The sequence below is a fragment of the Artemia sp. Qi Xiang Cuo genome, chromosome 13, assembly GCF_049724085.1.
Source record: "Artemia sp. Qi Xiang Cuo chromosome 13, ASM4972408v1, whole genome shotgun sequence".
Taxonomy (NCBI): Eukaryota; Metazoa; Arthropoda; class Branchiopoda; order Anostraca; family Artemiidae; genus Artemia; species Artemia sp. Qi Xiang Cuo.
The window spans coordinates 35816240-35840322 of NC_142806.1; the positions used below are offsets into that span (position 1 = coordinate 35816240).

General features: G+C 37.4%; 1 protein-coding gene and 1 pseudogene across 1 annotated transcript in view; both read left to right on the plus strand.

Moving 5' to 3' along the window:
• Prp5 (pre-mRNA processing factor 5) overlaps window positions 1–16260 on the plus strand; it is a 186667-nt gene extending 170407 nt beyond the window's left edge. Inside the window, exons 19-20 of the mRNA XM_089099124.1 lie at window positions 7811–7984; window positions 15976–16260. Coding sequence (XP_088955250.1) covers window positions 7811–7984; window positions 15976–16215 — 414 coding nt within the window. The 3' untranslated portion in view covers window positions 16216–16260. The remainder of the gene's footprint in view (window positions 1–7810; window positions 7985–15975) is intronic.
• A 5279-nt stretch (window positions 16261–21539) lies between these two features.
• Window positions 21540–21738, plus strand: LOC148945234 (small nucleolar RNA U3; annotated as a pseudogene).
• Window positions 21739–24083: the final 2345 nt, after the last annotated feature.

The window sequence follows — 24083 nt, forward strand, 5'->3', positions numbered from 1 at the left end:
ATTACGTTCAGTTACATATTGCTCATACTACAGAATTAGCCATAAAATATTCCTGGAACTAAAGGGAGATTCGAAATTAATATCCCGCCTCCCCTTCTCTTTAAGTATTTGAAGGCTCACTGAGAGTTAGAAAATTTGGACAGACATGCGACTCCTCAACTTACATAAAGATCTGTTGACCCTCCTCCTTACTAGCTGGTTCACAATTAAATCCTACTGTAAACAATTGTATCAATCCTCAAATGAATTAGCTTAGTTAGACGAACCTCTACAACTTTTGTCAATATTAACCATTTATTTTGAATGGACTATGTACATTTTTAGGAATGAAAGTGCCACCATGAGGCATTACTATCTACGATACTGGAAAGCTCAGTTTCAAATACCTTAAACTCCTTCCATTATTTGCAATACCTTATTGCGAGTTTTTGAGCCCTTTTCAAGCATTGTACCTCTCCTCACAGGAAAAAAGGGTCTTATACTCTCAGCACCAAAGTTTAGGTTGTCAAGAACTATCAATTGGATCAGGCAGTGGGCAAATCCGTCATTTGGCTCTAAGGGGGTGTTGATGGAACAACCTGAACAGCAAAACAGTTTTTAACATATTGAAGCATAAAGAAAGTAAAAAGAAATGTATATCAATGAACAGTTTTGTCTCTGATTATTTAGATTATAAGTTTTAAGCACTGCCCTTTATAGTTCAAAACTACCAAGGACCACAACTTTGATTGTGGACCAAATTTGGACCAATAAAGGATTGTTGACCAAATTTGTGAGAAAGAACATTTATTTCTACCCATTTTTTACCATATCTCCTTATACTTGATATTAAGTTTCATTTTAAGTGGTTTTCCCTGGTGTTTCAATTTATTTACCTGAATTTTGATGTTAGAAAATTTTTTTTTTTTATTCCCTAGGGACTTGTCCTTTGTCTGCTAATAAACAGCTGATTATTTGTTTGTAAATAAAGACAAGCTGAATTCAGTGTCCTTCTTCTTCTTCCGAATTTGTAGCCAGTAATAAAGCGCAGTTGCCAAACGCTAAATACTAAAATACCATTGATTACGTTGGCTCGTCCGTTTTTGCGTATTTTTGGTGGATAATTTGTGCAGAAGGGAGCAATAGAAAACAAACAAGAGGCCGAATTGGTACCAGCGGGATTTTAATCCTTAAACTGCTGTGAATAGGTGATTTGAGTATTGCACTTCCCACATTCTGTCTACCTTGAATATTGTCAAGTGAAAAATTAACACGGACGAAGTGAGCCTACTCCATCAAAAAGTGACATTCACGGATAGACTAAGTTTAATTTAAAATTTAAACTCACCATCAAAGTATTTCTGGACATTTTAACCATTATAAATATCTAGCTTGCGTGAAGCAGTGTTGCCGACTCAAAACAAGTTAGAACAGCGTTGCCAGCGCGATGCCGCCAAAGAGACTTCGCGAGAGCCCAAAAAAGGGACCGATAAGTGCGCGACATGTGATGAGAACTTGCATGAGGATTCATGTGCTATGAACTGTGATGGCTGTGGCCTCTGGATATGCATTGACTGTCTAGAAATGTTGGAGGCAGAGTACTCTCTACTGACTAAAATGACGCGATGAGTTGGCTGTGAGTGGAAATGCCCACTTTGCAAAAGTAACCCTCAAGTGGCGAGTGGGGCATCTTTGAACGATATTCAGAAGATTATGGATAAGAATCTCGAACCATTCCGGTCTGCTCTTAGTGCTGTAAAGGAAGTGGACACTAAAGTTAACGATGCAGTGAATGAAGCGTTTGCCGAACTAAGAGACCAGCTAACCACTGATGTCGATAACCGCTTTAGTGGTGTTGAAAGTCGGTTGGCTACTATCGAACAGTGCACCTCATTCGACCAGGCAGCAGTTCAGAGATTGGTCGAGTCAGAGATTCAGACATTGAAAAATGATCTTGAGGTGCAGCTTGAAACTAAAGTTAGACACATGATTGCAGACGACAGGGACCGGCAGCGCCGAAAGCTTAATATTGTCGTCTTCGGTGTCCCCCCTCAGACAAGTGATGAACTGTACATCAAGAGATACCTTGCAAGTGATTATGGGCTGCCAAACGTGAGCATCTCAAATGTTCGTTGTCTGAGTAATCTGCAAACCCAAGGACAAGCTGCAACCACCAGCACCGGAAACAAGCCTGTTCCTATAATGTTCTCGGCCCCTGATTTTAAGACTAAGAAACAAATCCTTCAAAAGTCTTATGAAAGAAAAGGGTCAGATACAATCCAGTTCCGTAATGATGTCTCAAAGACTGACCGCGAGAAAAGAGCAAAATTATACGAGGAGTTGCAGGCTAAACGAGCACAAGGCGAAACCAATTTGGTTATCCGAGGCAACACTATAGTTCCAAAAAACGTGCCGACTCGTGCAGTCCCGCCGGCTGCACAGGAACTCTAGAAGATATACCAAGTGAAGTAACTTATGTAAATAGTCAGTTAGATGGTAGTGATTTTTGAAGTACAGTGCATACAAGTGATAATTATAGTGATACAAACCCAGAGACTTCTATGTCTTTTATGGACTTAGTACAGATGCAGGCAACAGTCATTGCAAGAAAATTACTGGACTTAGTGTGGTGTTTAGCAATGTTGATTGCCTAACCTCGAAATTTCAGGAAGTCAGATGTATCCTCTCCGCAAATGAGGCTGATATTTATCCGTTCTGTGAGATTAAACCAAAGCGAACCTCCCTACCCCTGATAGAATCCCAGATACAGATTTCCGGATACAGACTGATGACAAACTTATTGACGGATGGTGGCAGAGGAATAGCCATATATGTACAAGAAACGATTCAGGTAGGCACTATTGATATTAAGTCAGAATATGAGCCATGTGTAAAACAAATTTTGATATCTATTAACCTACCTGGGGGTCCCATTATACTTGGTTGTTTTTACAGAAGTCCCACCTTGACGAGTCTAGAGAACTCACTCTCGGCTATATGCCAGTCTATTGATGGTGCTGCTCGAAAGTGTAAGAATCTAGTCATAGTTGGTGACTTTAACTTACCTATGATTGAGTGGACTGAGGGGTACGTCCACACGAGTAACGCGGTTACGCAGTCTTTTCTTGACTGCTTAGAAGCACACTCGCTGTTCCAGGCGGTGACATTCCCGACCAGATATCGAGAGGGACAGAATCCTTCACTCCTTGATCTCGTTTTGGTAAATGATCCTGAGTCACTCATTGATATAGAATCGCACCCCCATTTGGAAATAGTGATCACATAGCTATAAAATGCCGATTTTGATTGTACCCACAGACATCGAATCTAACCAGACATGTGTATACAAACTACAATCAAATCAGGCGTGAACTCTGTCAGTGCGATTGGTCATTTGTCGAAACGATGGAGGTAGAGGACACGTGGGAAAAAATGAAAAATATGTTGTTAGACACCGTCAGTAGAAATACAACTACCACGTGGAGACGAAAACCGAAAACTCTTCCCTTTATGACCAGAGAAATGAAAAGTGCAAGGAACAAGAAGAAGAAACTGTCGAAGCTCATAAATCAGGACCCCCACAGAACGGACTACCTGGTAAAGTTCAAAGCAGCAAGGAACAAAGTTCGAGCCCTGTCCAGAGAACTGATAGATAAATACGAGGAGGCCATCGCAGCAACCTCAAAAACCAATCCCAAGAAGTTCTGAAATTATGCCTCAGCACATAAGCCTGGTAGACACACGGTTTCGGAGCTGGTTTGTAATGGAGCCCAGTCAAACGACCCCCAAGAAATTGCTGTTGCCTTGAACCACCAGTTTACATCAGTGTTCACACCCACAGACAAAGCCCCCCTGCCAACCCCACCATGCCACAAAATCACCACTCAAATATCACCAATAAGAGTGGATCAGGCTGAGCTCGAATGTCGGCTTAAAAAGCTTAATCCAAATAAGTCTGTTGGGCCTGATGGCATACATCCACGACTCTTAAAGGAAGCTCATTCCCAACTAGCAATACCCCTCTCAAGACTCTTCCAGAAATCTATTGACACTAAAGTCATACCATTGGACTGGAAAGTAGCCCATATCTCGCCAATACATAAAGGAGGAGACAAGAGCAAAGCCTGCAGTTATCGGCCAATCAGTATTACGTCTGCTGTTGGGAAAATCCTAGAAGGTATTGTCAACACTGCCGTTCTTAGACATTTGATCACAAATAACCTTCTATCAAAACAACAACATGGTTTCCAACCAGGCAGATCAGTCAAAACCAATCTGATTGACTCGTATAATTACATAACTGAGCTCCTCGATCAAGGTCTCCCAGTGGATATGATCTTGCTAGACTTTGCTAAAGCCTTCGAAAAAGTCTGCCATCGAAGGCTTCATTTGAAACTGAAGGCAATTGGAATTCAAGAGGGAGTGGTGGACTGGATCATGTCTTTCCTAAAGAGAAGAAAGCAGCAGGTCAGAGTTTTTGGTGAAGGTGGCTGAGCTTACTACTCTGAAATAGCTGAGGTCTTAAGCGGGGTTCCTCAAGGAACAGTTTTGGGACCTACACTCTTCAATGTATATATTAATGACGCTCCAAGAACCGTTACAAGCAAGCTTAGCCTGTACGCCGACGACTCGAAGCTCATTGGTCCTGTCGGAACTCAGCAAGGTGTGACCTCAATACAGTCAGATCTTGACAGCTTTGGCAAATGAGCCAAGATATGGAGGCTCAAGTTTAATGTTGAAAAGTGCAAGGTTCTCCATTTTGGAAGAAATAACCCACAATGGCAATACTTGATGTCAGCAAATGCTGGTGTGAGACAGCCACTCTCTGAGAGTCCCTCTGAAAGAGATCTGGGGGTCGTTGTAGACAAAGACCTTAATTTCAACTGCCACACCCGAGCTGCAGTAGCAAAGGCGAACCAAACTCTTGGTCTCATCAAACGTACAATGACAAGTAGATCCCCTGTAATAATCACAAAACTTTACAAGAGCCTGGTGAGACCAAGATTAGAATTTGGAATGCGTGTCGCCACGCCAATTAATAAAACAGACCAGATGGCTCTCGAGTCTGTCCAAAGACGGGAGTCAGAATGAATAAAGGGGCTCAGAGACAAAGAGTATGAATGCCAACTGCAGAGCCTCAAGCTACCAACTCTGACATACCGTCGGCGAAGAGGTGATATGATAATGACCTACAAACTGCTCAAGTCTGACGACAAGGACCTCTTTCAGCCTGCCCAGTTGTCAAGAACCAGGGGTCATTCAGCGAAGCTTTTCGGAAGCGTGCTAATACAAGGAAGAGGAACCATTTCTTCTCCAACCGCATCATAAGCCTCTGGAACGATCTGAGCGAAACGACAGTGAGTTCACCATCTGTTGACAGTTTAAAAGCCAATCTCGATAAGGAATGGGAAACCAAACTATGGCTAACGCAATGGGATGAAGCTGATGTCCCGCGGCCCTATCATCATTAACTGGCGTACACTGGACTCGTACATATCGCTAGCAAGTGCGATTTAAGGTAATTTAAGGTATATATATACATATATATATATATATATATATATATATATATATATATATATATATATATATATATATATATGTATTTCTCTCCTTTACGTTTTCTGTCCTCTAAAAGCGATGAGTCTTTGTCCGCATCTGCTATCTCTGACTCTGAATGGTACGCGTACTATGGGCCAGAATTTTTGCCTCCTGGCCCAGCCCTCAACGAAAGATATGAAGCTGAGTTGGACGACTTCTTAGATAGTTGTCCTCAGGGTGATTATGTTGTAACAGAGGGTGCTGTATGCAAGGCCATCTCTCGCCTAAAACCTAAACAATCTTTCGGGATTGATGAGATCAGTGCACCCCATCTAAAAAGTGGTGGGCCCGCTCTCATTAGTCACGTAACTCTCCTGATGCAGATTATCCTCATTCAGGGTATTGTCTCAACCATTTTCTCACTTGGAGATCTTACGCCAGTTCCTAAAAAAGGAAAAATTACCATGCAATGCTCCTCTTTCAGTCCAATTACGATTGCTACTTCTCTTTGCAAGTTATTTGAACTTTTATTTGTAGATGAGTTTGAGAAACTGTGTTGCAGTCCACCAAGACAATTCGGTTTCCAACGCGGTATTGGTTATTCTGAAGCGCTCCATGTCGTTACATATGCACTCTTGGATGCAAATAAATAAATAGAAAGCCCAGCAATCAGTGGCTTATATTTATATAGGGCGTTTTATTCTTTGATTCATGCGCTTGTGTTGCTGAGTTCAGCTGGAAGCTAAGTGAGCTCAAATATAATTCAGGATGTTTATTCCCTTTACTTTTACGCACGTGTGTGACTTGAGCTTCTTATTGATAAAGGCCTTCGGCCAGCTCTACGGTCACCTTTGATACCAGTCCGTAAAGGTGCCCGTCAGTGGGCAGTTTTATACCCCAATTTCTTCAACAACTACATTATTGAGCCTCAAGACAGCTGTCCTTCATCATGCATTCTCAGTTCCATTGACATCTACCTAGTATGCTATGCTGATGACACGCTGAATCTCAGCCGGACGCTTAACCGCCTTTCAGAAATATTCTCATGTCTGCAGTCCGATTACGAGAAAGTCGGTCTGAGATTTTCCTCCCCAAAGTCGGAAGTCTTGCTTTACAATTGGAAGAATGACCCTCTTACTAATGTTACACTAGGTGATTGCTCAGTAAAACCAGTTAATAAAATAGTATATCTAGGGTTGCCAATAGGTACCTCATTACAGCATACCCGCTCCCTCCTGATCTCACATCTTGAACGGCGAATTTCCAGCTCCTATGCTTTGATCGTTAAATCCACTTTGAGATTTAACCGTCCACTACTGGCAAGTATTTACAACGCTACCGCTCTGCCACATATATTATATGTGACCCCTTTCTGGAAATTATTGGCAAACCGTGAAAAGTCTAAAATCTGCTCTTTATTTTTCCGTTTTGCCAAGTACCTACTAAAATTGCCAACTTGGGAAAAAAATAGTTTTCTGATTCGGCGCTATAATCTAGCGGACCCAAATCTAGCTGTTGAGACACTTATTAGCCGGCAAAAAACAAAACCAGCAATTCTAAAGCACGAGTGGGGAAGTTTGCTTGTTTAGTTTTCCCTCTGGTTTTCTTTTTTTTTTTTTTTTTTTTTTCTCCTTTCAGAAGTTGTTATCCTTGTTTTTATTTTCGAAGTTGTTGTTTCTGTTGTAATTTTTGAGTATATTATCTTTCTGTTTCCTCTTTTCATACTATTTTGTATACTATTTAAGGACTCCGCTGTTTAGAAAGATGTTTGTAAAATATATAAAAAAAGTAGACGAATGAAATTCCGTTTAGACGCGGTTAAAAAGTTTCAGATCGAAACCAGGAAGAAAAAATAATGTTTTAAAAGGGCGTTATAAATGTGTCCGATCGTTTTCGGATCAAAGTGACGATTTACTGTAGAAATAAGTCGGTACAGCTTTCAGTTAATTTCCACTTTTGAAACAAGCTTAATCTTGATGCTAGTAAATATATCCTTTCTAACTATCATTCATCGAGCTATATTTTACATTTAGTCCTACAAACCCCTTTAAATAAATACCGGTTTTTTTCTTTTATGGACTCTTTGAGATACAGTTTTTGAGTAGAGTCCCGTAAAAGGATTAATATGATGTATTGGAGGCTTTAAGAAAATAACTTTCTGAAAGCAAATCTTCATTAATAGGCTTGATATCAACTGAAGCATCGATGTATTACCTTGGCCATTGTTGACCCTGTAGTTCAGAATGTTTATTAAGATAACTTTTGAGTAAGTGTTTTAATTCCTTTATAGTCAAAATCTGTTGCCGCCCAGATTGCAGCCCGACTCAATACCAAGTTGAATTACATTCCGCGGGAAGGTGAAGCCGAAGAGACGGAGGAAAGTGAGTTAACCGTCAATAAAATTGAGGTTGAAATCGAGATCAACGATTTTCCACAACAAGCCCGGTGGAAAGTTACATCCAGGGTAACTATTTTTTTTCTAATTTAGAATTATTTTTACTGTTTATATGCTTTTACAGCCCAGTTTTTTCATTCCTTTTGAATGTCAAGACTGTTCTCTGATGGAAATGAAGTAATTCATTGTCATCTAATCACTGAGTTTTGTAAATATTACAATAGTGCGAACTTGATTTTTATCAATTTTTGAAAACATTAAGTTTTGACTTTTATCTTTTGTATGCTTCTCATTATAATTTTATTTTTGCTTTTACTTCAAAGCAAAGTCATGTTTTGTTTCGTAATCATCAATATGCCTGTATATTTTTGAAACCTGACTTTAATTCTCGTCCCCTATGTTTTGAATTTTAGGACCCCTCCCCCTCCTTCCTCCTCTGTTTGAGAACCCCTATTTTAGTCATTGAGTATTTATGGATATTTCAAAACTAACGAGAACTTAGTAAAACGTCGAACCCTTTTAACTCAAGTTAAACACTGTCTGAGGCTCCTCTATCATTTTCCTTATAAATAAACATTATATAAAGTAATATTTTCCTTATGACAGCCTTACCTCTATGAACTGATCACGCTACTCTTTTTCGTTCTTCCAAATGCTTAACATAAAAATACATTCCAAGACAGTTGCCTTTAACAGGCATGCAATACCATACTACGATCGATTCTGAAGCTTGATTCTGTTTTTTCAATTTAGAGCCGAGACTCTATATAAGAACTCTTGGAACCGTTGTGGTTCCAGGAGGTATACCATTCAAATCGAAAAATAGTCACTGAAAGAAGAAAGATTTAATTGAAACAAAGCTACCAATTTAGTTGCTATATATCTTTCTGGCCAAACTTAGCCTACTGTTGCACATGAAGGTTGCTGTTTTAGGAGTAGCTAAAAATCGGCCTTGGGAAAGAACAGTATTTTGTGTCTTTCTAAGTATATGTAGCCCTGTGCCCAAAAGCCAAGGGGTGTATCGCAATTTGCTGAGTTCTGTGGTAGAGCGAAAACCGTTTTTTTTAGTCTTGCAAGAACAGTTTGACTGCAAAGGTATACATGAGAAAAAACGTATATGGTCAAATTTTGTAGCGGAAGATTTTGGCTTATTTTGTTTGTAGTGCCAAAAATTGTGCTTCGTAGTTTTTTGAGTAGAGGCGCTGAAACATTTGTGCCCCATTTATAACCGGTATCCTTTGCGTGCTATGAAGTTGAGGTGCCTCTGCAAACGTATAATAGAGGAATCTTTTTATTTTGTAGCTCTTTTTCGAAAAAATAAAACAAAACAAAAACTGTGAAATGCAACCTTTTGTTTCAAGCGCAACTATATTTTGCTGGTTGAATGCCCTCTACAGAATTATGCCCATTTAAACTTCTTCAGATGCACACTGTTGTTAATATTACAACGCTAAGATTTTATTTAATTATGATCTCTTAACATTGTTTCAAGTCCTTGAATCTTTAGGCAATTTTTAGCCTTTCTATCGCTCTTATTAAAATGACTTTTCTGAAGATTCTGGTCCAATATCGATTGGTGTTACGGGCTATCCAAGGACGCTTGGGGTGTTGAGTGGGTGTCAGATTTCCACCGGTCGTTTTTGACGATTAAAAGGCCGTTAGAACTTTTAATTGACGGTTGAATTTTCCCTCCCTCAAGTTTCTACATCTGCTTTCTAAATCAGACACTATATGTGACATATGTGTGTTGATTTTCAACATTCATATGACTTCAATGGCTTCACTTTGGACTCTCCTGTCATACATACTGGAAATCGTTGTAAGACTGAGATTTTAACCAAGTATGACGCTTATAAGCAAGCAATAAATCTTTTAAAGCAAGGTCATATTGCAAAGGTTAATAGACTAAGAAAGATCATAAAGAAAAAAATAAATAAAAATCAGCTTCTCTGTATTACAACGACAAAGTTCTATTAGTCCAAGCAATGGTAAAGGAAGATTAAAGACGTATGCGGGAAAACAACTTCTGAAATTAATTTTCGTCTCCCTGAACCTCCTCATAAGGTTACCAAGGATTTAGCTCATATCTTAAATTTGGTTGATTATCTGTTGTATAGACCAAACGCTATTCGTAAAATGTGAATTGAATTTACTTCACTGGACAACCATGCGCTATTTTGATTATTTTTAATGATTATTTTTCCTAAAGGATCCGCACTTTGCCGTTAGTCAAAAGAGGTGTAATGTGCTTATAGTTGTGGGTTTTGGGGAGAGAAGTTGGAGGGAGTGCTATCACAAAGGACTCACGCTGAGGTCTTTAATCATCCAGAATGAATAGTTTCTTAGCCATGCTGCCTTTCCGTTTACAATTGTAATGAAAATATATTAAAATGTTGTAATTCTTTTGATACTACAGTGAAAAATAAAAATAATACTTATTAATACAAGAATAATAATAAAAGTCCCAATATTTCGGCTTCAGACTCGGAAGCCTTTTTCAGCGGGAAAGCAAAGACAAGATGTCAGTATATGTACGTGCGTATTGTAATGTGGGTTTGAAATACCTTCTTACATGGAATTCTATAAAAATGAAAAGGTTTTTCTATTTAAAAATAAAAAAAAATTCTAATTTGATTTTTTATAAAAATACTGTTTTATTTTGTTTGTGCAATTCCTTATTGTCTGTGCGTTGGGGCTTTACCACAGTAGATGTTGTTTAGATAGGAGTTTTCCTGTCGTTGTTTTTTGTTTTTGCATACCTTCTGTTGTGTTTTTCTTTTTTATGTTTTGATTCAGCTAGTTTTTTTCCCCTTATTAAGGGCTTCCAGATGTGAAGCTATAACATACAGACTTTTAATATCATTTTTGCTCTAAAAAGTTGTTTTATTTTTATTTTTTAATGTCTCATTAAAAGATTTAACCCGTTTTTAATATATTTTCATCACATTTTTATCCATATGGAAATTTTTTACTGACTCTAATTTCAATAGTTTGTAATATTTCCACGTTTTCTATTCACTTGTATTTTTGAAACCTCATAGATACACCTGTATGTAACATTTTGAAAGTTACGCCATATTAATAAAAACTTATCAATGTGGCGTAGTTTTGCAAAAGTTTGTGTAGCTTTGTTCCTTATATCTGATTAGTAGTTTGGAAATATTAAACACATGTCACCTGTCAGTCTCTAGTAAATGTTTTTGATCCCATACGTACTAATATCTTGATGCATCAAATGCTTGGCTAGGGCCGCCGAGAGCAGTCACGGAACTCTGTGCTGAGCAATCCTGGGCCCCCTATTTTCCTGATTTTATACCAAGTTTTTTTTAGTACATCATACAATATGCAAGTTGGGACTTCTTAAAAAAAAACTTCAAGATTAATTTGGATTTATATATATATATATATATATATATATATATATATATATATATATATATATATATATATATATATATATATATATATATATATCACTATTAAGCTTGACATGAACAATGACTTAAATAGAACATTGAAATATGGCCACCTTATAAGCTGCATTGACAAAATGATAATTTTTGTAATAAATATAAACTTTGGTTTATTTAGTTCTCAACTTTTTTTTCAGGCATATGCCTAAACCGATTTTTTAAAGTTTTTGTAGAAGTTAAAAAAAAATCATTTATTGTCGAAAACATACATGATATTAATTAATATGAATTATTTTTTAATCATAATACACATGATAATTTACACCTAGTCTTTTTTTTATCAAAATTTTGATAGGGTAAAGTCCTTCTTTACAGTAACCTAAGTATTCTTATTCACAAGAAAGTCCCCTGTTCTGCCCTTTCTTATGGTTAACATATTAACGATGATGTCAAGGTTGATTTATCTTACAAAGTCTGTCTCCAACTGCTAAACCCAACCATTTCAGTTTATTAAATAAAAAAAAGTTTTTTTCCACTGAAAGTAAGTAGCAACATTAAAACTTAAAACGAACAGAAACTGTTACGTATATAAAGGGGGTTGTGCCCTCCTTAACACCTCGCTCATTACGCTAAAGTTTTTTAGTGCTTTTAAAAAAGCATCTTATTGTTCTAATTAAATGGCCCTTGTGTATCAGGAGTAATTCTTAAAGAATTGGGGCAAAATTCAATCTTTAGCGTAAAGAGTGAGGTGTTGAGGAGAAGGCAATGCTCCTTATATACTTAATAATTTCTGTTTGTTTTAAGTTCTAATATTGCTCCTTACTTTCAGTGGAAAAAACTTGTTTTTTTATTTAATTTCTAATCGTTTCTTTTTTTTAAATAATGCCAGGAAATCTGGCCCCGCATCCATGGATAACCCCCTCCCCACGGAAATGTCCTCTAGAAAATTCAATCCCGGTGAAAATTTACCCCGGAAAATTGCTCTTAACCACTCCGCACGTAAAAATGAGACGGAAAATAGAAGGCAAGACATATAAAAAGAATTTCTTATAAGAATTCTGGCAAATTCCCCAGTGTATAATTTCCCTTGACAATCTCACGCCCTGGAACTTTCCTTCCCATGGAAAATTCCCCGTGGAAAAACTCCCAGCAGAAACTTTGCCCCTCTCCCCACTCGAAAATGTATGCATTTTCGACCTTTCCCCTGGGGCTGTGGGGGGGGGGCATGTTATATCCGAATGCATAGTTTTTGGGGATTTCAACTATGATGAACAAAATGGCTATCTCAAAATTGTGATCGGACAGTTTTGGGGGAAAGGGGTGGGGGAGGGGGCCTAGTTGCCCTCCAAATTTTTCGGTCAGTTAAAAGGACACTAGAACTTTTAATTTTTTTTTTTTAATGAGACCTCTCCCGATACTCTAGGACCACTGATGTCGGGTGTCGTTATGACCACCCTTGGAAAAACAATATATAAACACGCATCCGTGATCTTCCTTCTGGCAAAAAATACAAAATTCCACCTCTGCAGTAGGGTTCTCTTATACGCTGAATCTGATGGTGTGTTTTTCATTAAAATCACTTGACTTTTAGAGGAGATTTCCTCTTTTTTTTGAAAATCCGGAAAATTTTCTCAGGCTCGTAAGGTTTGACCGGTAAGACTAAACTTAATGAAATTTACGTATTTGAAATAAGCATAAAAAGGTGATTCTTTTAATATATCTATTGTTATCAAAATTTCGTGTTTTAGAGTTTCGGTTACTATTGAACCTTACTTACAGTTCGTTACCACGAACTGTTTGATACTGATACAGTGTTATAGGGACCGAAATGTCATATTACAAATAACAATGTTCTATCTCCTATGACATTGTCCAGGATAACTTTGAAAATATCATGCTTGAAAACACTCTTACAACCCTACTCGTTTTCTACATTATCCTTGCAGTCTTCACGAGCTGGTCTCTTTCGTTCTTTTCTTCTTTTATATTCTTCTTGCAGTTTTTGGGGTCAATCCATGGTATCAGCCACTATCTGAGCTGTACTATATTTGACCTCATCCTTCCAAGCGAAGATTCTTCAAATCTTCTATCAAAGAACTCTGATTTTTAGATACAACATCCAACGTTCCTTAACGACACTGCAGCCCTGTTTACGATGTCTACTTAATTCAAAGTCTTGAACCAAATAGATGCAAATAAAAGGCACCTAAATGTTTTGATATTGGTTTTCAGCCCATCTTTGTCTCGACGATTTTCTGCAGTTAAATTTAGCTCACTTAGCTCATCAAGGGCCTTTACAATCCCTGGTAGATGTGCAGTAACTGGTTTGACACTATCTACTCTGGCTGACCAACGAGTTTTGGATATTGAATGAAGAGAACTTGTTGACTCTCTACCGCTTGTTCTCCGCATAGGTTTAAGGAACGTTAAGTGCAAGCAGAGGAAACAATTTTGCTATTGGCAGAGAGAACGGTGGCCTTTCACGTTACCTTTCAATATGATTGGCCTTTCCATTATAAGCAGCTTTCATATTGCTCTGATTGTCGTAACACTGGCATTTATAATCTTCCAACTGAATTTCATACTAATTCAGCTTATTCAAAATAAGCTTAGCAGTGGCTTTTTCACTTTTTTTTAACAGTCAGTAAAGCACAACAGCCTCTCTTAAACTGTATAGGGCTGATTTTCCTGAGCGGCAAAATTTAAATATATAAAAAAAAGCAGTCTGTTGAACATGCCTTGAGCGAGGTGTTGTATCAACAATTACAACGTAGTACCTTGCTTTTTCTCTCTCTTCAAGGACTTTTCTTGTCACTTGGGCAGCACACAAACTAATGAACTCATTCTGAATGTTATGAGACAAGTAATGCACCTGTATTTTTTTTAATTTCTCTTGAAAAGATTGAACTTTATTTAAAGGTTCGTTCAAAATAGCATCGTAATTAGCAGGCTGTTCTAAAATACCAAAAAAGGCCTCATTAAAGAAGTCGCCAACCTTTCCGTTAGTTTATGAAAAAGCAAGCACTCAGACAGTAACAAAGTAACATTAAGCAGTCGCTTTGACAAATTGCACCATTTATCTCCTCTTGCTGAATTGAACGCAGAAGTAGTTCAGTCACATTTTTATTTTTATTTTTTCGATCTGATCATCTCTGACTTCCACTGAACATAAAAGGCTTTATTATTAGAGCTATTTTCATGTTCTGGCAATTTATCAAACTGCTTTTCCTACCGTTTCTCTGCTGAAGAGCCTTCCGGAATTCTTAAAGAAGAACATTGCACCTTAGGCAGCATGTTCAGTAAACGGTAAAATATTGTCTTAAATTTACTCCAAATATCTCGGTTATCTAGTTCATTATTTGTGATTTTCTTTTAAAAAACAGAAGTGGAACAGAACATCCTGCCGAATCTTCTGTGAAGTGATATGGCAATTGAATTTAATGATAGCATAAGTCGCGGCTAGAATCAAAAGCGGGACCTCTATGTCGAAATATTTTCTTGCATTTGGGACTGACTGGGAATGGGGTTAGGACACGACAGACAAATTTGACTGAGGCTCACATAGGCTTGCTTTTCATTATCAGCGACATATTTCTTTTGTTCCGTTTTATTTTTACAGTAATTTTATGTAAATCTACTGTGTCATTGGTTCCTACTTTGACTAAAACCTTAGATGACTGTAATGGCGGTTTAAAAAAAAACATCTAAGAGACAACTGGAACTTATGTGATTCATTTTCTTTCAAATCTTTTTCTTCCTTCTCTTTCCTTTTTTGAGCACCAGACTTATGTTTATAATTTATTGCAGATCACTAATTCTATTACAGAACTATGTCATCGCGAACATTGCATTGCATCGTAAACAAACAGTTGAGCCAGTGACGGACTGGCAGCTAAAACAAACATAACGTCTACTCAAACAGTCAAACGGGATGTGCATGAGACTATGCATAGACGAATGCTAATCATTACCACGTATTGACGAATTTCGATCGTCTAACAGCAGTTTTGTGTCAGCCACGGGCGTGTTCCAGCCGCCTCCGTGTCATTTTGTTACGCTAATAATAATACATTACTAAACTGCTTGATAGCTTTATTAATTCGCTCACTTGCGGTTGCAACTTTATTCAAGGCAAGGCGAAAATTAAAATTAATCCTTAGTGAACTGGAAAACCATCCTAAACTTTTGAGTTTAGCAGATTACATGCACAGAAAATAAATTTATATTCATCCGTGCCGGCCCCCCATTTGGTACCCCGGATCTCAGGGATACCCCCTGTCCCACCCTCTCGTATGCCCTGTTTCTGGCTCAATCTTATTGTAGTTCTTACTAAACATACTAAACCTAACCTTGTTTATTTCAAAATCTTGATATACATGTCCCCCTTAGCATTATGGCCAAACTCGGGGCAAAACTGACTTACGTAAGTTTAACAACCCTGCAGGTCGACATATATAACATATATATGGCAGTTTTTTTCTTTTTCTTTCTTTCTGTCTTTCTTTTTCTCTTTTTTTCTCATTCTCTGTCTATATTCAGCGTATATACTTTTTGTCGTGATTTTGTTAAAAGTTCGTATAATAAATACATTAAAAGATGATTTATAGACGTCAAATGAGGATCTTAGTCCCTTTTCTTTCTTTGTAGGAAGCCCTTCTTCAAATTGCTGAATATTCAGAAGCAGGTATCACGGTTCGTGGAACTTACGTAGCCCCTGGGAAGCAACCGCCTGAGGGTGAAAGAAAACTTTACTTGGCCATTGAAAGTACAGATGAAATGGCCGTTTCGAAAGCAAGTGCGGAAGTGCAAAGGATCCTTAAGGAGGAAATGATGAAAATGGCAACGTCAGTGACTCAGGGACGATTAGGGCGATATAAAGTTGTATAGATAATTGTACGCATTGATTTTATCTCAATATATTATTGTCTTTTACTTGTGATGTTATTATGATTAGGGTCCGACCGATATATCGGCCGGTTGATATTATCGGGCTGATATGGGGTCAGTGTAATTATCGGATATTGGAAAAAATATCGGATATCGGCCTTTTTTCATTTTCTTTTACTTTTTACTTATCCAGAAGATAGTACCAGATTTCCTCAGGTAATTTTTGCTTGTTCAGTCCTTATGGGCGGAGCCACCAGCTATGTCTGACCATGGAGAGCAGCAAGATGAGTCAAATGAATTTGAAGCGTATTTATTGTCAATACACACCTGGTGCAGCAATGTTCGAAATGTATGGTGAGTTCAAGAACGTACAGCTAAAAAAAAAATCCAATATACTATACATTTCGGTTCAATGAATGTTCACTTGCGTCGGTGAAAGATCCAAGATTCAATCGATTAAAAACATAATATCCAGTCAGGGGTGCAGCTAAAGGGGGGGGGGGGGTCCAACCTTGGAAAATTTTCCTATTTAACTTGGAAATTTAGGTTATGTGTCCGCATTTGTCGGCATACTGAACAATTTTGTCTGATACATTCTTTAAATCCCTCCTCCAAACTTAAACCCTGGCTGCACCCCGTATGCAGTGTGCCTAGCATGGATTCGTTAGTAAGAGATCATATCATATGAATGTAATGTACAGTTTTTCATTAATATGTGAATGATTAAAATACCAGTTCTAGCTTTTGGAATTTGGGTTTCGAATCAGCAATTTCAATAAATATCTTATACTTCTTTCACTCAGATTTTCACGTATTTGTGGTTATATAACTAAACCGGCTTAAGATAGTTTTACTATCCAGACTAGAACTTTATTTGATTTAATTTTTTACTAAATCTTTTCTCAATAAATCTTTTTTACATTATTCGTAGTCCTCTGTCAATTATCAAAGCTGTTCTTTGGTGTGTAATAGACCAGGGAGAAACGTGTGAGTATGAACATGGGCAGATAATGGGGGGTTTGATAGATTCTGGAGGGGAATCTATTGGCAAGTTATATCGATATAGTATCAGTATGATATCCTTATATCGGTATCCAACCCCAAAAATCCACATCGGTCGGGCCCTCCTGATTATGAATCATGTTGACTGTTTTAGTAACGATTGCTAGAAACTAAACATCAATGGAATAGGAAAAAATGCGTATGCTCAGGTAGCTATATAGTTGATGCTGCTCAGTTACTTTAGGCTGTCTGTTTGTCTCAGCCAACGACATATAATGAGTTTTTGTTTTTCAAATATAATTTAAAAATACCCTAAATTTCTCTCTTCTCGTCGACAACGCAAAGAACGATGTTAGCACATAATGGAGGAAAGATACGGGAAAAAATGCTCAAACTTTGGGGAAACTGTCTCCGAATTTTTTTTTATCAAAATGATCGAAAAATCAGCTTAATTACACAAAGAAAATCCACCCGAGTCCCCCTTGTACAAGTGTCCCCAATTTACCCTAGAAAGGGGAAAATAAGGGAGGGATTGATTTTTGTGTTTATAAATATTGTGGAGTTTAAATGGTCGTTTCCTATCAAATCAAGCATGCTGACGCCAAATCTGAATTCAGGTAAAAACTTGATTGTACTTAGTCAAGTACCTCATCTTACCTAGAACGGTTGTGAAAGCTGACATGCATGAACTAGTTATTTTAATTATTTTTGGTCGATTCATCATTTCCTATTAATGGCGCCTTAGAATACGAGTCTCAAACAGTTTAATTTCAAACCAGTATTCCAGAATCCCTCCCCTCTCCAGTTTGCGGTTTCCATTCCTTAGTGCCATTATTTAGCTGATCTAATCACTGGAGCCATCTACCACAGTTCTATGAAATAACATGTGCTTATCGTGACATCGGACTTGGAATAACTCGAAACCAGAATATTCTAAAGCGTTTCCTTTAGATTCTTATTCATTTTCATTACGAAAGGGGTTTGATAACTTTAAAGGTAGTAATATTCAGACCACAATACACGGAATTTTCGGTAGAGCTTATCTTATCTGAAATAGTAGAGCTTATCTATTAAATAGTTCATAGGGTAAAAGAACAATTACCCCTGTCCAGAACCGCCTGTCTTTGGTTTCAGTATCTGGACCTACTTGAAATCCTGAGAAAGATCCTAAGAGCTGAAGGAAGTGGCAAACTTTAGCTTTATCTAGTCTTTGTTAGAAATGCTTTCTTAATTTGCTGCTTCCGGCCACAATCTTTACACGAAGTCTACTTAGCTATTCGGGCAGTCAATTATTCCGTTGAGGAAGGGCAACTCAGAGCAGAACAAAACGTTACAGGAATACCTGTTCATCCGGAGAACTGACAACTACTGAGAGGCATTTTCTCCTTATTTGGTGATAGAGCAGACGTCATTTAGAAGTATGAAAACGAGTGGTGGTCTGACGAAAGGTAGAGGCATGACTGAATTGCAGCAGACAATTTGGACACCTGCTATGCCTACTTTGGTTCTCGTTAACGAACGCATGCAAAACCTGACTGTCCTCGCGGAGTTGAATATTGAAAATCACAAAGAAGCGATGTCTTCGAGGAGAGCTAAAGGTTTGGTGGATATCGAAAAGATATTTCGATACATTGAACCCCTCAGGCAGGATTCACAGCTTTTGAACGTGGTTATTGGCGTCCGCAGTTCATCATCTGTAAACACAGACGATGCCAAATCTGTGAGAGCAACGATTCTAAAGGACATGGAAGCGAAAGACATTGACAAATATGTTTTCAAGAGAAAGGAGAAAGCTGTAACTATGACTGATACGTCATCCGTGGTGACAGATAGCGAGAGAAAATTGAAAAGAAAATGTCATTGGCAATGGTCCAATAACATTGCCAACCTCCCAGTTTTAGATGGTGGCTGGCTAGTCCACAAAATCCCGTGGGCTGCTGGATCCGCATACTCTGAGGTTGCAGGATTTTCCGTAGATTATGTCACAAGGCGTTTTGGCCAGGCAGTGGTAGTTTTTGACTCACACTGATACACTAACTACAAAAAACTGATCATCCAATGAAAGATAATTTGGGATTTCATAGATCTTTCATTGTACGCAGCTGAAGAAAACCAAAGGTTTGTCGTGTTTTAATGACTGAATTATCTCCTAACGTGAAGATCGTCAAAAGTAAGGAGGAATTTTTAAGAATCCCTAAAAATTAACTAATATAAAAAGGACTAAGAACAAATTAGAAACCGAAGCAGCAGACAATCTACTCGTTTGCCACGCAATGTTGGGCTGCGATACAACATCCAGACTTCACAACGTAGAGGAATCAGCAGTGGTTTCATTGTCACATAGACGGAATTTTTAAGGATGCTTGCAAGATCTTTATGACATTAGAATCCAACCACCTGGAGATCGCCGAAGCTGGAGAGAAAGCTTTGCTCCGCATGTAAATGGGGGAAAGTAATGAGAAGACCCTGAAAAATGTCCGGGTGCGAGCATTCACAATACGGGTTGCAAGTTCAAATGCTTTCGTTCAGGCAGAGCGGCTTCCGCCAACTTTAGTTGCCGCAAAGTACCATTTTTGCCGACGCTATTTGCAAATAGCGAAGAGGCAAGACACGTCCATTTCGCTAAAGCCCGAAGAGTGGGGTTGGTGCCTCTCTTCGTCACGGAATGTGTTACTTCTAATTATGACAGATGTTGCACCAGCATCGAAAAATCTGCTAAAGATGGTGTGGTGCCAGTGCAACAGCGGGTCTCTCAGATGCAGCTGCCGTCGGAACAGTTTACCCTGCAACTTTGCCTGTGGTGAGTGTAAATGAGCGTTGTGTGCTAAAGCTGCAGCAATACAGGATGAGGATGATAACGGAGTCGAGGAGGAAGAAGAATAAGCTTTAGGTTGTGATTTAAAATCAAAATGTTTTTGTGATTAATTTACCTGAGTTTTTAACGTTCTTTTTTATAACTGATTGATATGAAGTTTTGATCTCGACTTAAGAAGTAGTTTTCAAAATGTTATACTTTGTAACCCCTCATATTAAAGGCCCCTTAGAGGTGGAAATCAGGTAAATAGTAAAGAAAAACTTCTTGTGGCTTAATATTTGGCAATATTGTACTTTGACATAAAATGATCCTTTAGCCGCAGGAACCCGTCAAATAATAAATCCGTGAACTTTATCCACCCTCCATTCCAAGAAGGTGAAAATTAATTCTGGGATGCGGAAAACTGGATTTCTGACGTCGGATTCCGATTCTTCATGCTTGATTTGATAGGAAACGACTATTTAAATTCCAAAATATTTACAAACACAAAAATTGATTTCCTCCCCCTCATTTCCCCCTTTAACGGAGAATTTGAAACACTTGTGCAACTTGGATTCGAGCAGATTTTTTTGTGAAATTAAGCTGATTTTTCTGAACATTTTGGTGTAAAAAAAACTGCAACAATTTCCCTGACGTCAAACTGTATTTTTCCTCCACAATAGGTTGCTAGAGACGATAATATTTAGACCTCCAAATTCTTCAGACCATTATCTTTGCTCTTCAGCTGTAATGATATATGATGTCAATCGAGTGTTATCTTACATTTTACATGAAGATGCACTTTTTGTCAAAATTGGGAGGGGGATTGTGCGAAAGGGGAATTTTGATATTGTAATACTACAGTGTCATCGGTAGTGCATGTACTGATAAAAGTTGGAAGTAACCGAACATTCGGAAGTGATCTTAATTATTTAGAATAATTATGGTTTATTTCGAAAAGTGAATATATTACATCATCTTTTTTCCTAGAAGCATTGTTCAGCACTGTTAAACTTTGATCTAAAGAGTCAATTCCAAGGGGGTGTTACACTGTAAAAAAAAAAGTTGATTTCCAACAAAATGTTTTGCTCGAATTCAAACAATTCAAAAAAAAACAATTCTTCTATTGGAATTGTGACTTGCTTATTGAATTCCAACAAATTATTGAACTAATTAAGATTTATGCACTTTTCAGTAAAAAAAATTTTAATTCTCGACGCAAATAGGTTATATTGATCAAAATGGTTTGGACTTCAACAGTAGATTTCGATTTCTAGAATATCCTTGAATTTGGCTATGGTGCCATTTAAAGTGAATTTATGTATAATACAAATGTTCTTATGAACATGCATAAAGTTATGTACAAATATTTTTAGCTTACAATTAATATTTTGGAGCCATAGAAGAATATCATATGATTTTGTTTTATCACTAGTGGCTTTTGGAATAGTTACAGTGTATTAATAAAAGAGAAACAATCTTTTTTTGCATTTTCTAACTAAAATTAAGTTCGGACTTAATGAATGTTAATATCATACTTTACGGGATTATTTCTATAGTATGATTACTTGGGTTTCGCTGGAAACCGACGATTCAACTAAACTTTATGATGAGTGGAAAAGTCTGCCTCTGAGCAGGAGAAGGACCTGTTCGGTCTTATATCTGAAACTGGTCATTGATGACCATTCCTGGCAGCTGTTAGAACATGGAACTAGTTTATTGTTCGACAAAATTGTAGGCCTAATAAATTGAAAAACGATAGTAATAGAAATCAAATTAAAAAACAGGAAATCCAACAAACAAGATGGAAATCCAATGAGGATCTTAAAATCCAATATGTTGTGTTTGAAAATGCAATTTGGGTATGTGAATCCGTCATTTTTGTTTATTAGTAGATTTGATAGTCAATAATGATCATAATAATTCATTATCGTCCGTAGTATACACTTTGAGCTTCTGAAATTCTCGTTTTGTTGTTGATAAGAACTACAAAGTAGTTTTGTAGAGCCCAAAACAATTTTTTTTACAGTGTACTCTTCTTTTTATTTATGGGTAACCCTCGTTTAGGATTTAAAAAAAAGAATAAAAATGAACCATAAAAGCACTTTTTTCAAATGAACGTAAGGAGAGACATCAAAACATCAAAAACGAAAACAAATTATTTCGTATATGACGGCTGTCCCTTCCTTAAAGCACAAGGGCAATTTGAATGGGATAAACTATATTTCACAATACTTCAACAACGGAATAACTTATCCATATGTGTTTGTTTAAACAATAAAATTTTCAGTTTAAATGTTTTGAAGACAATTGGTAAATGAACAAAAACTTGTAAACTTGCAGTTAACACCATAAATTGCACTCCTAAATGCTTCAATGTGGTACTATAGACTTTAACTTAAAGACTTTAGCGTTAAGGTGGAATAGGCCCCCCAGATGACAAACAAAGAGATCATAAAGAGATTATATATTTTTGATTAGTTTAAATCTGAATTCTTCATTTAGCTGCTGAATGCTTTAAGCCACAATTGAAAATGATTAAAAGAAATTATTTTAACCAGGGGCGGACCTAAAGCAAAATCTTGGCGGGGGGGGGAATGTGACAATGGCGCCAGTTAGTAAAATTCGGGGGGGGGACTGTAACAAAGGTGCCAATAATTGACCAAATTGAAAAATTTATTCACAAAAAAAGATCGAAAAAAAGAAAAAAGAGCGCCAGAAAAATCTTGGTGGGGGGGGGGGGGAACCCAGGCCCCCCCTGGATCTGCTGGTGATTTTAGCATAATTTAGTTTTAAATACCCCAAATTTCTTTTAAATACCCCACCGTGGGTTAAAAATTCCAAGATGTCTGCAAGGTTCGGTATCACAGATCCGATTGCTGCTGTGACGAAACGTCGTTCTGAATTTTTGGGGTCGCTTGGGCCTAGTAGTCTGGCAATTGCAATTCGTCCTTAGTGAGTTTTGTAATAATGTCTTTATTTATTGGCGGTGTATCGTAACGTTTGTTTTTGTTTTTGCAGTTAAGTGTTTTTTTTTTTGTTTTTTTTTTCTTCTTCTTTATACTCCAATAGTTCCATTTTTGGTTTTTTATAGAGTGGGTTAAAAAAATTATCTATCTATCTATTATAGTTCTGTCTATGTGAAAGAGTATCATTCAACAGCATGGGCGCCAAGAAGTGAAGCTAATGAGGCATCTGCCTTCCTGAAAGACTAAAAAGGCAAAAAAGGTGGACCCTTTGGAACATTAGAAGAAGTGATTTCAAAACTTAATTTTCAAAAATATTTGCCACAGAGACTAATCTTTCAGAAATATAAATCCAACGGAGATGAAAGTTCTTCATCACTTATTTATTTAGACAAATCGCCCAAGCCAGTGTTGCACAAACAAATTTTTAACTAAATTCAGTTTAGTTTAAAAAAAAACAGCCTCGCTTAACCAAGCCAAAAACCCCACCGAAGAACCAGAATGAAGCCACGTGTAGATTTTTACTGTTTGTGTTATAAAGACCGTTCGTCTCTTTGTTTTAAGTTGTTGGTTCCTTAGGCCAGCATTAATGCAGATGTACTTGCCAGGCATAACAGTTATCCTTTTTTTGCAAAAATGAAATTCGTCTGAACTGGGTTCTAATCTAACTGGGTTTTAACTAGGCTAATCTAAAAACACTGCTCAAAACTGCAGTCTATTGCAATAACAATTCTGGAAAAGGGCTAATATTTTATTCAACGGAAACCATGTTGCTCTGAATGACACAAATGGAAGGCTAATTTTTAAGCTGTGAAATCATTTTTGGTACTTGTTAAGAATCCGGTAAACACACTAGAAGTGAAGTTTTGTTAATGCTAATGAAATAAAACAAAATAGGATGAAAGTATAGTAGTTTATGAACAAATTTGGGCTATATATTTGCACATTAAAGGGAGTAGGGGGTAAAGCATTGCATATATTAAATACGTAACCTAACCTAGGTACCTTTTGTCCCTTCAACCCCCAAAAAACTAAAGTCTAAATATTTGTCACGGAGTGAGCAATACCTAAAAAGACAGTGAAAACCTGTTTTTCATTAGGATTTC